General features: G+C 27.4%; 1 protein-coding gene and 1 long non-coding RNA gene across 2 annotated transcripts; one reads left to right on the top strand and one right to left on the bottom strand.

Moving 5' to 3' along the window:
* Positions 1-2,931: 2,931 nt before the first annotated feature.
* On the top strand, positions 2,932-3,655 carry LOC111241561. The gene is made up of 2 exons (XR_002667617.1): positions 2,932-3,412; positions 3,531-3,655. It is a non-coding gene; the product is annotated as an uncharacterized LOC111241561 (long non-coding RNA).
* Positions 3,656-6,080: 2,425 nt separating this feature from the next.
* LOC106761639 lies at positions 6,081-6,822 on the bottom strand. Its single transcript, XM_014645204.2, has 2 exons — positions 6,668-6,822; positions 6,081-6,583 (listed from the first exon to the last, which is right to left on the bottom strand). Exons 1-2 carry the CDS (start codon positions 6,762-6,764, stop codon positions 6,459-6,461), a joined length of 222 nt encoding a protein of 73 aa, XP_014500690.1. The 5' UTR covers positions 6,765-6,822; the 3' UTR covers positions 6,081-6,458.
* Between the last annotated feature and the right edge of the window lie 6,263 nt (positions 6,823-13,085).

Below are 13,085 nucleotides of genomic sequence, written 5' to 3'. Positions count from 1 at the left end.
ATGGAATTGAAATGTTTTAGAATGCATAAAAATGAAATGAATAAAATCTAATCTCATAAATTATATATACTCTTTGTTAAATTTCTATTGCATATCAACTCTTTGATATAAATATAAAAAGAGTTTGTGTTTTTGTTGTCAATTTGAGTTTTGAATTTCAAGAGTTGTCTTACATTATACAAATTTTTATGAAATGAACGATATTTATTACTTTTTATATCTGACTGGTGCACTTACCATTTTCATGCTAACAATTGCATATGTATCAACAATAAATAGGAGTATTACAATGTCTCCTTTTGAACATATGTTACTTGAGCAAAGATACAATATTTCTACAATAATTAATGTGTGGAAATGTTCACTCATATAAAATTGTATGTGTGAAAATGATTCATTGTATTTCACTTCTGTGCATGTTTTCCTTTTTTTTTTGTCACTTGAATATACAATTTATAGTCTTTTTAATTTGATATACTATTATTCATTATTATTATTATTATCATGTAAGGTTATGTTTTTTTCCACATGTTTATTTGTGTAGTTTAGTTTTCAATTAATGAAATTAGTTGTTCACTTCTTTATCTCTTTTACTCTTTTATTTCATTTGTTATTTGATAATTTTAAGGAGAAAAAAATTTAGTATGTTTTTCAAGAATCATAATTTGTTGAAGATCAACTTTTTACTGAAGAGAAAATTTGGTTATCATCATGAAATAGGAAGAATTTGCTAGAAATTTGAAGGTAAAGATTTGATGTTTCTAACTACATGAATTTCATGAAGAGTGTGGTGGTAAGTTGATTTGATGATTATGGTAACTTTGAGTTGAAATTTTGTGCTGGTTGAGTCATAAGTAAGGCTATAAAGTTTAATTTTGATAGTTTTTTTTTTATTATTATTATTTAAACTTGTTTTAGAAGTTTTTTAAACTTTGAAATAAAAATTAATTTGATTTTAGTTGGTTAAAATCTCTTTTAACAAATTAAAAAATGTTCTTAATCTTCTTTAATTTGCAAGTTAGAACATTTAAAAAAAAATAGTTAACTAAAATGACTTACTCTCTTTTTTAAAACGAAATTTCTCCTTGATTATATCAGTTAAAAAATTATTTAATTGTCTAAAATCATTAAAAAACCTTCTTTAAATACTTTTAACTAATTAAAATGAACTTTTCATCGATTAGTCCTCATTTCACATTGTTTTAATATATTAAAATACAATTTTAATTGACTAAGATCACCGTGAAAAATTGTTTTTTCATTCAAAACAAATAATTGAAATAAAGTTTGAAAATGCAAAAATTTGTTTACCCATACTTTTGAAAGATGAAAATCAAAACTTTGTCTTCTTATTCTTATGGACCACTTTCTAATGTATTTCATCGTTCTTCCCTTAACGAGAGAAATGCCTTAAGTAAAATATAAATATAGTATAAGAATTAATGTATGAAATTTGAAATTATAAAAATATAGGAATGAGTTAAGTAATTTAGAGGTTAAATTTCATACTTTTAAATGTCTTATCCCAAGAGAACTAGTAGGAAAAATTAACTTCTTGAATCATAACATTACTAACACACTTGGAATATTTTAGTTTTTAAGTTTCTTAAACCTTTTAGTTCAAAGAAACATCATATTTTTAAGCTGGTTTTGGTATGGAAAATAATATCACATTATTTAAAATAATCTTATATTATTTAAGAGTCATAATCAAAATTAATTTAATTACATTTTTTCTATGGCAAAACTTCTTTTAAAACCAACACCAAAGTTCTAAGTTCTAAAATTGAAAATACATCAAGAAATTTTTTTTTATTCTTTTATAAAAAGAGAATTTGTCTTTAAATTCTCTTTTATATTTTCATAAACAATACTAATGTTTATAACCTTAATTATGTTAAAATAACATTACTAAAATCATCATTTCAAGATTCTCTTTGAAACTTAAAGTTATGTTACAATTTTATCTTAAAAAAAATCTTCCTGAAGGTATTATTTATTTTAAAATTCAAATCTTATTTTCAGAAACCGTATCTAAAAATTAAAGAAAAATATATTTAAATTACTCTAAAACAATTATAAAATGATAATTTCATTGCGAAAATTGATTCTAGAATAACATTTTCTGAAAAATGCTGAAATTAAACTTTCTTTTCCCGGAAAACTTTTGCTCCTTGTCACAAAAATTCATCTTGTGGTATCCCACTTTCAAAAGCACACTTTCAGTTATTCAAGAAAGTTAATTGTCCGAAGATATATTCATTAGTTTTGGAGTGACATACTAAAATATTAAAGAATATATATAATGCAAGGATATTAAAATATTACCGATAATTCCAATATTGTATTTTCTTACAGAAAAGAAAAAAAACTAGCTGCATTTGACACGATTAATTAAAAAGATGTTCAGCTTTATGTGAAATGTAAGCATATGCATTAAGTAAGTGCCTTTTTAGTAAGAAGACAAAAAAAACTTTAACAAAGATTGACTTTAAGTTGTTAATGACCAAGCTATTACCAAAAGAGTCAAAGAATGATAACTAATAATTAATAACAATTAATTAGGAAATACATTAGATTTCAGTAACTAATATTTGTGGTTAAATAGAGAGATACCACCTTTTCACCATGTTTAGAACGGAGGACGCGTTTGTAAGATTTGACCAAAACCCATTCAAACTCGTGAGGCGCGGCGGCTCGCCAACAAAGAGAAAAGTTTAGAGTTTAATATGGCCCATGGAATCCTATATTTCTCAACAACTTCACAGTGATTTTATTTCCTTATTCATTAACATTAATTCTTTTTTGATTTAAATATTTTTTTTTCCTAAGTTAGGTGGTAATATTTAATTTAGTCTCCATTTTTAAAAGTATAGACATTGGATTCCGATGTTATCAAATTTATTTGACTTCAGTCCTATCCGTCTAATGATTTTAAAATTGATAAGGGTGAAATTACTGAGGAGTTAATCTGTAAAAAAAAATGCTGACATGGCATTTAATGTAATATTTGAAACTTTTCCCCTGACTTCTTCTTCTTCTCGCATACTCAATCCTGGGTGACTTCTTCTTCTCGCAGAAAGACCTAATCTTGGGTGACTTCTTCTTCTTCTCATAGAAAGACCCAATCCTAGGCTGGGATATTTGGAGGTGACGACAACAGCGTGGAGAGGGCGCGACTCTGACGGCGTGGAGGGTGCGACTCTAACGGCATCTTCGTATTCTCCAGGTGGCTCGCAGCGGCGCGTTAGCCATTCTTCTTCTTCTCCTTTCTTCTCGGATCAGCTTCGTTTCACGTAAGGAAGAGAGGCCGACGCAACTTCGTCTCTGCAACGCGATGGTCCCCGTTCGTGGGGGTGGCAGCAGTGGCGTCACCGCAAGGTTTCGACTCTGGCGACTTCGCAGTACAAGGGTTTGTGCTCGTTGTTGGCGCGTCTCGCGATTTAGGGTTCCATTTGAAGATTTAGGGGTTTTCTGTTCTTGTTTTCGATTCTGATTTTAGGATTGGGTTTTCTCTGTTTCCTCTGCAGGTGGCGGCGTAGTGATTTGGGATCCTTGATTCTGCGATTAGGGTTTTAGGAATTGGGAATCTGATTTAGGGCAGCAGTTCCGCAACACTTTGGAATTTTGGTATATTGAAATTTGATTCCTGCTAGTTTTTTTCCCTTGAATAATTTAGTTTGAAAGGAAGGATATTTAGTTTCTTGATTGTTCTTCATGAATTTGTATTTTTGCCTTTTGGGTTCCTTTGATTGTTGGTGGCTGGCAAGTGGTGTTAATGGAGGGCTGGCCATGGTGGTTGTTGGTGGTTGGCAAGTGGCATCAATGGAGGGCTGACTATGGTGGTTGTTGGTGGCTAGCAAGTGGCGTCAACGGAGGGTTGGAGGATGTCGCCATGGTGTCGTAGTGGCCGCCAAAGTTTTCCCAATTTACATATCTGTCTTTCCTGTAACATATCCTTTTGCCACGTTGGATAACTTAATTGCCACATCATAGGGACATTTGACGTTGTTCTTACATCGTTAACGGATAGGATTGATTTGATACATTCTGTATATCATAGGAACCAAAGGTTTACACTTTTAAAAGCGGGGACCAAACTGAAACACTTAACTTAGGGACAAAAAAGGATTTAAACCTTTTTTTTTCTATTAATCTTCATCCTAGTTCACTCCAATTTAGTACCTTACCTAATTCAAAATGTTATAATACAAACTAAACTTTTAAAATGGTGTTCGTCATTTAGTAACGTTTGCATTTAGTATTCCACAATGCATTACTTAACAATCTAAATGTTCTTTTATAGAAATTTTATTAAAGAGATATTTAAAAATTATGATTTAAACTCAACTTATATAAGATAAGGATAGCACTCTCAATCCAAATATATTAAAATAATGTATTTATAAATTTTTTGCTATTTTTCAATGGATATTCATCAAAGTTTTACATTGAGTAATATAATGAAAAAAACATAAGAAAATTATTATAAAAATGAAGAGTTGATGTAAGAGTGATAATCATAATTCAATAAGTGCCTTATGTTATTAGAGGGTTTGCAATTTTGTTAAAAAAAATTGTATGAGAATGTTCGTAATTTTTGTCAGGAAAAATTACACAACATGAGTTGCAATTTTGCCATAAGAATTACGTGAGATGGTTTGCCATTTTTGTTAAAAAAACTTAATGAAATGGTATCAATCATTTATATGATTAGACTAGGATTTTATTGGTATTATGTTTCTCCCAATAAATTCTCTCCTTCAAAGACTTATTCATGGTATTAGTCAAGTTCTAATCAAGGAAGGAAAAGGAACAGTCTGACATATTGACCAAAATCAAAACATTATGTATTATACTTTTAGATAGATGTTAAATTTGATGATTTTTTTATGCAATAACTTTGATGATGCATGTACAATTAGGTCTCACTTGATTGAGATGGTGTTAGTGATTGATTTCTCTTAAGTATAATGAGTTGTTAAAGATAATAATATGAAAATTACTAATGACGAATATAACAGTAAAAATTTATCACTGTCAATGAATTGGTACACATCACTAGTGACAATTTTTCTTAAAAAAAATTATGGAAAAACTTGTAAGTTGTCAAAAAAAAATTGTATGAAATAGTTGCTAAAAGAATTATATGGTTTACAGTTTTTGTCAAAAGCAAAATGAGATGAAAGTCAGGAAATTTTACAAAAAAAAATTCTTATTACAATATTCCTTACATTTCTTTATTATAAAGCTCTTAACATTTTTATTTTAACCTCATGTGCAACTTAAACTTAAACTTATAGAATTTTCAATAAAGTATAAGCTAATTGTAGATAATTATCTTTTTGTCAGATTATACCTATACACTCTTTTAAGGATGTAGATGAACATAGGTTATTTCTACATCTCATTAGCTCTTATCTTTTTATATATTGTCAAATTATTTTTACATTTCTCTTTCATCATTTACATCTTTCAACTTAACAAATCTAAATTTTTACATAAGTTACAAATCTTATCTGAAAGAAGAAATAGGATAGACTTTAATCTGATGCCATATTAAAAAATAGTTTTAAGTTTAATTCAATCTTATAAAATTATTTATAAAATAAAATTTATACCTTATTTATACTTTATTTATATATTATAATTTAAAATTATCTTTTTGGATGAAACTTCCAATAGTCATATACATTTAAAAACCTTGAAAACAAAAATATTCTAATATAATTTATGAAATTCACTTTTTTTTTTCCATAGCTCTCTATACGTGTATTGATACATATACTTCAATTTCATTAGAAACTAATAAAGATATGGTATGTAAAAAAACTAAATTTAATTAATATCTTAACAGGTTAAAATTGTAACTTAGTTGATCGAAGTACCTTTATACTTCTAACTCAATTTTATCTCATAAATTTTTTTAATATAAAAGGTCGAAAGTTAAAAGGCTTTGTGGGACCATGGCATCTTTAACTTTGAAGGTTCGCCTTTATCTTTGAAAAACAAAACATTTATACATAATCGATCTATCTATCTATATTGATAAAAACATTTCTACGTAATCCATCTAGAAATCGAAATGCCACTTTCCCATCAAATTTTCCCTTCAACTTTACCAGGTGTACTATGTTTTTTTTTACCAGAACATTCTGCAATAAGAGCATCTTGAAGAGTGAAAAAACAGAGGAGAAAAACAGAGGATAGATAAAACAATGTACATTTGATAAAAAAAAAGAAAATAAAACAAAATCTCTCCATGATTTGGTCTAACGAATCATGTGGATTCCCTGTTAATAATAAGTCCTTGACTTGCAAGAATCAGAAAGAGAAATCGCCACCATGACTGAAGAAGGGGCAGTGATCCAAAACTGTCAAACACCTACACATATCACTCTTTACATTGACAGCATCGACCAAAACAATCGTGACTGAGTTGAATCCTTAAAGAGGTGTCATGATGAAGTTATATTGCAGGCAGAAGATTTAGACTTGTCAAGAATTGACCACATGACTTGAACATCTTCATAGCCACATGCCATGACTTCACCGTGGAGATCCATAATCCGGTTCTCTTGCTCTGCAGAATCACAGAAAAGGAAAAGATGAATGATTTAAGATAAGAGAGTGATGAGGGAAAAGAGAGAAAGAGTTAGAAAGAAACCTGTTTGAGACTTCTTAGGGTCTCTGGGGGGTTGCTGGTTGAAGAAAGTGCAAGCCTTTTTGAAAGGGGTGGCAATGGTTTTCTTCCATGACGCCATTGTTGTTGAACTATTGGGTTGGTCTAAGGTGTTCTCGGCCTTATATAGTAGTGGTGTGAATGTGGAAGAATATTATAGAATAAGAAATTGTGAGAGAAAGAAAGAGAGGAGCAAGATCCGTGAGATGAGGGTATAGATGGAAGGAAAATCACTCTTTTTATTCAATTCTCTTATCTCATCAAACAAAAAGCTCGCCGACTGTAACCAACCACATGCTGCACGCTTCCTCACGCACCTTACTTACACGTGATTTCTTTTTCCACTCCATTCTATTCTTTCTTTTTTCTTTTTTACTATCTAATTTACAATTTTTTTTTCTATAAATTAAACGGACAATAAGACTTTCTTAAAAAAAAAATACACTCATTTAACACTATTACTTTTATTAGAACTATATATTTCCCGTCAAATGTTGGAAATTAGTCTAAAAATGTTTTTTTCCAAATTAAATATAGCCGTAATAATTTTTCTCCTCTTTAATTATAATTTTTATATATTATTTTCAAACAATTCATTATAGTTTGTTGTTTTATTAAAGTAATGGTAATGATGTTAGACTAATGTAAGAAAGACATGAAGAATAAGTATTTTGACATAAAGAACAAATGGCATGTAATTAAATAAAATTGACTTGTTGGTAAAAAAATAATAGGTGACATGAATAAAAAGAATGCATGTTTGATGGAAAAAAATATATTAACTTGTTTAAAAAAATGGAGACTAATAACATTCTAAATAATAGAGGAAAATTAAAAAGTACAAAAAAAAAAACTAGTAAACGTCAAATGTAACTACTTCCAATATCAAAATTGAATAAATGATTCCTTTTAGCTTGTAAACGAGGAATTATATACCGAATTAATCATGGAATATATCGATTTAATAAATGTTGCAATTATGTTTTCTCTATAGTTTGCTGTGATATTTAATGATTAACATTTGTTTAAAAGTGAAATTGATACTGTATTATATTAAAGATTAATTATAGAAAATGATTTTTTTAATATATAAAGATGAATTTTTCTTCATTTTAAAAACTAAATTATCACATTTTGAAAAAAATGAAGTCATTCATCTCAAAATTCTTTGTTTGAGTTTTTTTAACACAACAGAACGTATTCGAGATAATTTGAAATTATTGATTAAACAATCTAATGTTGATATATATATAGATTCACATGCTTGATGGTGGATTCTATTATTATTATTAAAAAGAAAAGAGGAGAGACAAATGGTATTCTTTCGGTCCAGGATTTTCGTGGAAGGTCCCCCATTGCCTTTTTGCAACATATCTTTTGTTTCCCTATTTTCTCTTTGGAAATAAGTCATACACATTGGGTGCACAATTTCATGTTCACTTTCCCCTTTTAGACCTTCCAATCTCCTTGGTTCATACCACCCATCATATCTTTGTATATAATTGTTTACTTCCGTGGATTAAAAATATGCAAGGTGGTGTATATAATTGTTTACTTTCTTATCTCTTTTCAAGGTGGTTATAAATATAAGGTCGAATCCAAAAGTCAGATAAGTTCATCTCATACTTTAATACGTTTAAATATTCAATAGTGATATCAATTCACTGAATATTCAATTAATACGTCCAAATACTTAATAGTGATATCAATTCACTGAATATTCAATTATGAGTAGAAGTTTTTCAATCACATGTCTAACTTGAGTGTCAAAGTACCTTTTGTAAGTATTTTTTCCCTTGGTCAAGATTGAAAGCGAGCAGTTAAAAATTATTTAGGCCGAATGGTTCAGAGTGAAGGTAAGTAGTCTCGACTGAAGATGAACAACTCAGACGACCCAGATGTTTGGAAACAAAAAAGATACATCAGAAAGATTAGTCTTTCAATTATCCAAATCTCTACCGAAACAAACTCTAATGATGATCTGAAAAATTTGAAGCGTTTGTGATGAAAGAAGTTGGTTGGACAAGGTTTACTTCCCCATTTCATTTCATGGCATGTGATGTTCACATGCTTTAGTGGGGAATGGGAACATGGAAGACTGAACTTAGGGTATCTAAAACAAAAACCAACCCTTGTGTTGTGGGGTTCTCTAATAATAACTAAGACTTTCATTTTCAAACCCATCTTTCTAGTACCCCAACTTTGACGTAAAAATGTGCCCATATTTTAACTTTGGAATTCAATGGTCTACATATACATATATTCAGTATTAGAATAATCAAAATAATATTTGGGTTGACATGACATTCACTTACATTTTACGGGACCATTCAGTCTTTCAAATGTCATTAAAAAACAACATTATCATTTAAGAGTAAGAATATTGTCTCAACAAAATTTTTGTTAGAATTTAATTACTGATTTAATGCATACAATTAATGCCACAAAATCAAAAGTTAGTTGAATGTTTTTTACTAAAACTCACTATTAATTCAATTAAAAGAGGTAAAAACTATTTGATAAATATGTTTAAAAGTTAAGACTTACACTTATTATATATTATAAAATTATTTTCAATTTATGTGAAATTTTCAATATATCTTTCTCACACAAGATATATGTATGAGATATACGTATTTTATGTATGAGATTAAACCTTATTTGTTGATCCAACAAGAATAATACAATGGATTAAAAAAAATTCTCGTTAGAATAGACTTTTAAATGATTTTAACATCATATAAATAATTAAATTCTAAATTTAAATCAAATTTATAAAATTAACTTATAAAAATAAATTTTACACTCATTTATATATTATAAAATTATCTTATCTCTAATTAATAATTAATACAAAATCTTTAACTATTCAAAAAAGCATAATAGAAAAATATTTATAAGAAAAACAAACTAAATATTTTGTTTTTAAAATTCAACATTGCAAATAATTTCACATCACCGATAACTTTCATGAATTTATAATAAAAGTTGGTATTATGTTTATTATAGTATTATAGTTGGTAAAAAATATATTAAGTGAGAAAAAAAATGTATTGTTCACCAAGTTTTCATTAGCATAAGTTAATGAATTAATTAATATTAAAATGTTAAAAATATGTTAATAAAATCATTTTATTACAATCGAATTATTTATAACTTTTAGAATAATATTAAAATTGAAAAAAGAAAAACAAATGACAATAAATATTTTTTTAAGAAAAATAATATTCATATTTATTATATATAATACAAAAAATATAATGTTGATATACAAAATAACAAAAGTTAGTTTAAAGTAGTATAAATTTAATAGACTTTAATTCTTTTCTTACTATTATTTGAATCGATTCGTAGAAAAATGAACATTTTAAATCGATTAAGATCTCAACTGATTTAAAAAATCTGAATCATACATCTAAAGTTTTGTTTTCCAAATGAATTTTTTAAATTGATTTCTAGACTAGGTATAAAAAATAAACATTTTAAAAAAAGTTCAATATTTTTTATACCTATTAAAAAACTGATATAAAATATTTTTTTAACCGATTTAACAAGTTTTTTATACACTAATGATACCTTAAAATGAATCGTTAGTAAGGATATAAATAAAAGAAGTGGACATAATTTTGCTACTATATGTTTTAATTTATTTTTAGACATGGAAATAATGAAGGATGCAAGAGTTAAAAAAAAAAAAAAAGCTAAATGGTGCCATAGATTAGAACAACACATAAAGATGCTTTCTAGAGATGTTAGAACAGTTAATAAAATATGCTATCATTGTACAATTTTGGATAGACTCGGAAATCGAAAAACAGAGTGTGTTCTTGGACAAACATTGAACCTTGGTTTAACAAGATGCTCATTATAATTTTCTTGATAAAATAATGTTTCAATTTGGTATAAAAAAATTGACTCAAAATATGTAAAAGGAGTGAAAGTATGTAAAAAAAATGGTGAAAATTAAATATATTGATTAAAGAGAAACAAAGGAAATACTGAGTTAAGTAAATATAAATTCAAATAATAAAATATATCCCACTATTTTTAAAATTATCTCTCTCTCCTCTTTCTTTTCCACAATTAATGTTTACAAGCAAAATATACAAGCTTTTATTAACAAACTTGAAAGTTCATGAAAAATATAAACGCATGGTCTATGATTTGAGACTATATATCCTCAATAAAAATTAGCAAGTGTAGAATCTAAACAAATATATTATTATATTCATTCGATGACTATTAATAAATTAATGTTATGTGATTTAAATAATAATTTAAGCAATATTAAAATAGAGAAAAAATATTAAATAAAAGTTTTGATTATGTTTTAGTGGTCCCCCACATTATATTTCAGTTCCCAATGCAGTTTGATTTTATTAACATTTAATTAAAGTATGTTTTCATTGGTTAGAACAGCATGAATGAATATCTTAAGTAAGAAATAGTTATTATAAAAAGCATGGTATTTTGAAGTTACTGAAGAATGGCATCTTATATATGTATGTGTGTGGAATATCCAGAATTGGGTAAGTCGTTTTTATATGTTACATGCATCCAACATGAGTAACATAATTTGATATTAATTGCGATAATGCAGAGAAACCAACGATGCATCTTATTCTTGACATTTTAGGGTTTATAGTTTATTTGGTTTCACATGCAATGTGACTGACAACTACAACAGTGATAATTATTGCTGCTATGATTATTGTTTTATTATAAATGAAAATAATGCATTTGTTTAACAGCGAATTGAGATGATTGATTGGTGGTTTTCACATGTATGCAGACTGCATGTTTGCCAATTCAATGGATGGTCGGTCTCTGCCTTTTCTCTTTAAGCTTCATCTTTTTCTATTTTTTTTCCTTCATTTTTAAATATAACATGTTTCTTTCTTTATCTTCATTCTTTCTTTATGTTCATCCATGACCAACAAGAATATCCATATAGGATTAACTATTCTCTTCGCCATCATGCAAAATATTTTAAACACTTTTCGTAATTTCATCAAAGAACAAAATTATATAAAGCAATCTAAGAAAATTTATAACAACAACATACTAATTAAGTAAGTAATTATTTTATTTTTGAATTCTTAAGTGTCAGACTTTTAATTTAATTTTACAAAAATAAAAAAATCGATATGTAAGATAAAATTTACATCTATTTATATATTTTAAATTTTTTAATCGACGTGAGATTTCTAATATGTTTCGTCTTCTCAACCATTTTTATCCTTTGAAGTGTTCCTAGTTTGTGGTAGTTATGAGCTAGGGGTTGGGGAGGTGGATGTAGACATAAACATGGGCTTAGCTAACCCCATTTGAAAATGAAGGGTTGGGAAGTGCAAAATCAAGTACATTTTGATGGAAATGCCAACTTATGGTGTCCTACAAACGTACCACTAACAAGGACTAAGCTTTGATGCAATCATCAAATACACCAAAGCCATACACACTCATTATCCATTATTTTTTTAATTCATGTTTCAACTTTTCTTGGAAAATTTCTGGCTTGTTACACAATTATGTGCATGTTTTTGTCTCTTAAAGCAAAGGAATTGGTCCCCACTTCCATCTTTTCTTACTTTCAAATCTCTCTCCCTTTAATATATTTAACCCTTTCATCACTTATTTAATGTATCCATCAATGCTTTTCTTTATTATTAATCTTAGTTGAAAAAACCTAACTTAACTGTTTTTTTTTTTCTTTTACGAATTCAATTCTATCAAATCATGTGTTCATTAGTTTATTACTCACTTGTGTAGTTTCTATGAATAGTTAGGTTATGTAGAGTAAATTTATGTAAACATGTACAGTTGTGAGTATAATTTTTTTAAGTATTATTGGTCATCCTTTCAGAATTAAGTATTGAATTGAAGAAACATGATCTGCCACTCATGTTTTATATTGACTTTCTGTTTAGGTTATGTTCAAAGTAACTGTAGAGTTTTATATTATTCTTAAGCATGGATGCTAAATCAAGTCATTGATTAATGTGTTCTTGTAACCAATGAACGTAAACACTTTCAAAACAAGGTATCTCATTACTAAACTTTTAAAATTCAGCAATATAGCATCCCTTAAAACGGAGGTAATGTTTGATGACCGCTAAAGCAGGAAAATAAGGATTTTTTTAAGTTGAATTCTTCATTTTTGAATTATTTATTTCTAAAATAATTTTATATTCATCTTTAATTGTGTAAATATTTTTTATTATCCTTTGAATTTTTAAAAAAATGTATTTGGATATAGTGTAGGCTTTCAAGAAGTGATCGTAGTTATTTTGTAATAGAGAAGTCTAATTTCTAACGAGAAATAGAAAGAAATTTATTTATATAAAACTTTTCGACACTCAAATAATGGATAGCAAATTTTATTACTTGAAATTTTTTTAAT

Source organism: Vigna radiata, chromosome 5, assembly GCF_000741045.1.
Source record: "Vigna radiata var. radiata cultivar VC1973A chromosome 5, Vradiata_ver6, whole genome shotgun sequence".
NCBI classification, from domain to species: Eukaryota; Viridiplantae; Streptophyta; class Magnoliopsida; order Fabales; family Fabaceae; genus Vigna; species Vigna radiata.
The sequence above is the reverse complement of the archived record's forward strand: the minus strand, read 5'-3'. Positions and strand labels throughout refer to the sequence as shown.

Coding starts and splice junctions, on each gene's coding strand:
- LOC106761639 (XM_014645204.2), bottom strand. CDS start 6,764: ATGGCGTCATGGAAGAAAACCATTGCCACCCCTTTCAAAAAGGCTTGC. Junction 6,584..6,667: donor CCCTAAGAAGTCTCAAACAG/GTTTCTTTCTAA, acceptor GTGATTCTGCAG/AGCAAGAGAACCGGATTATG.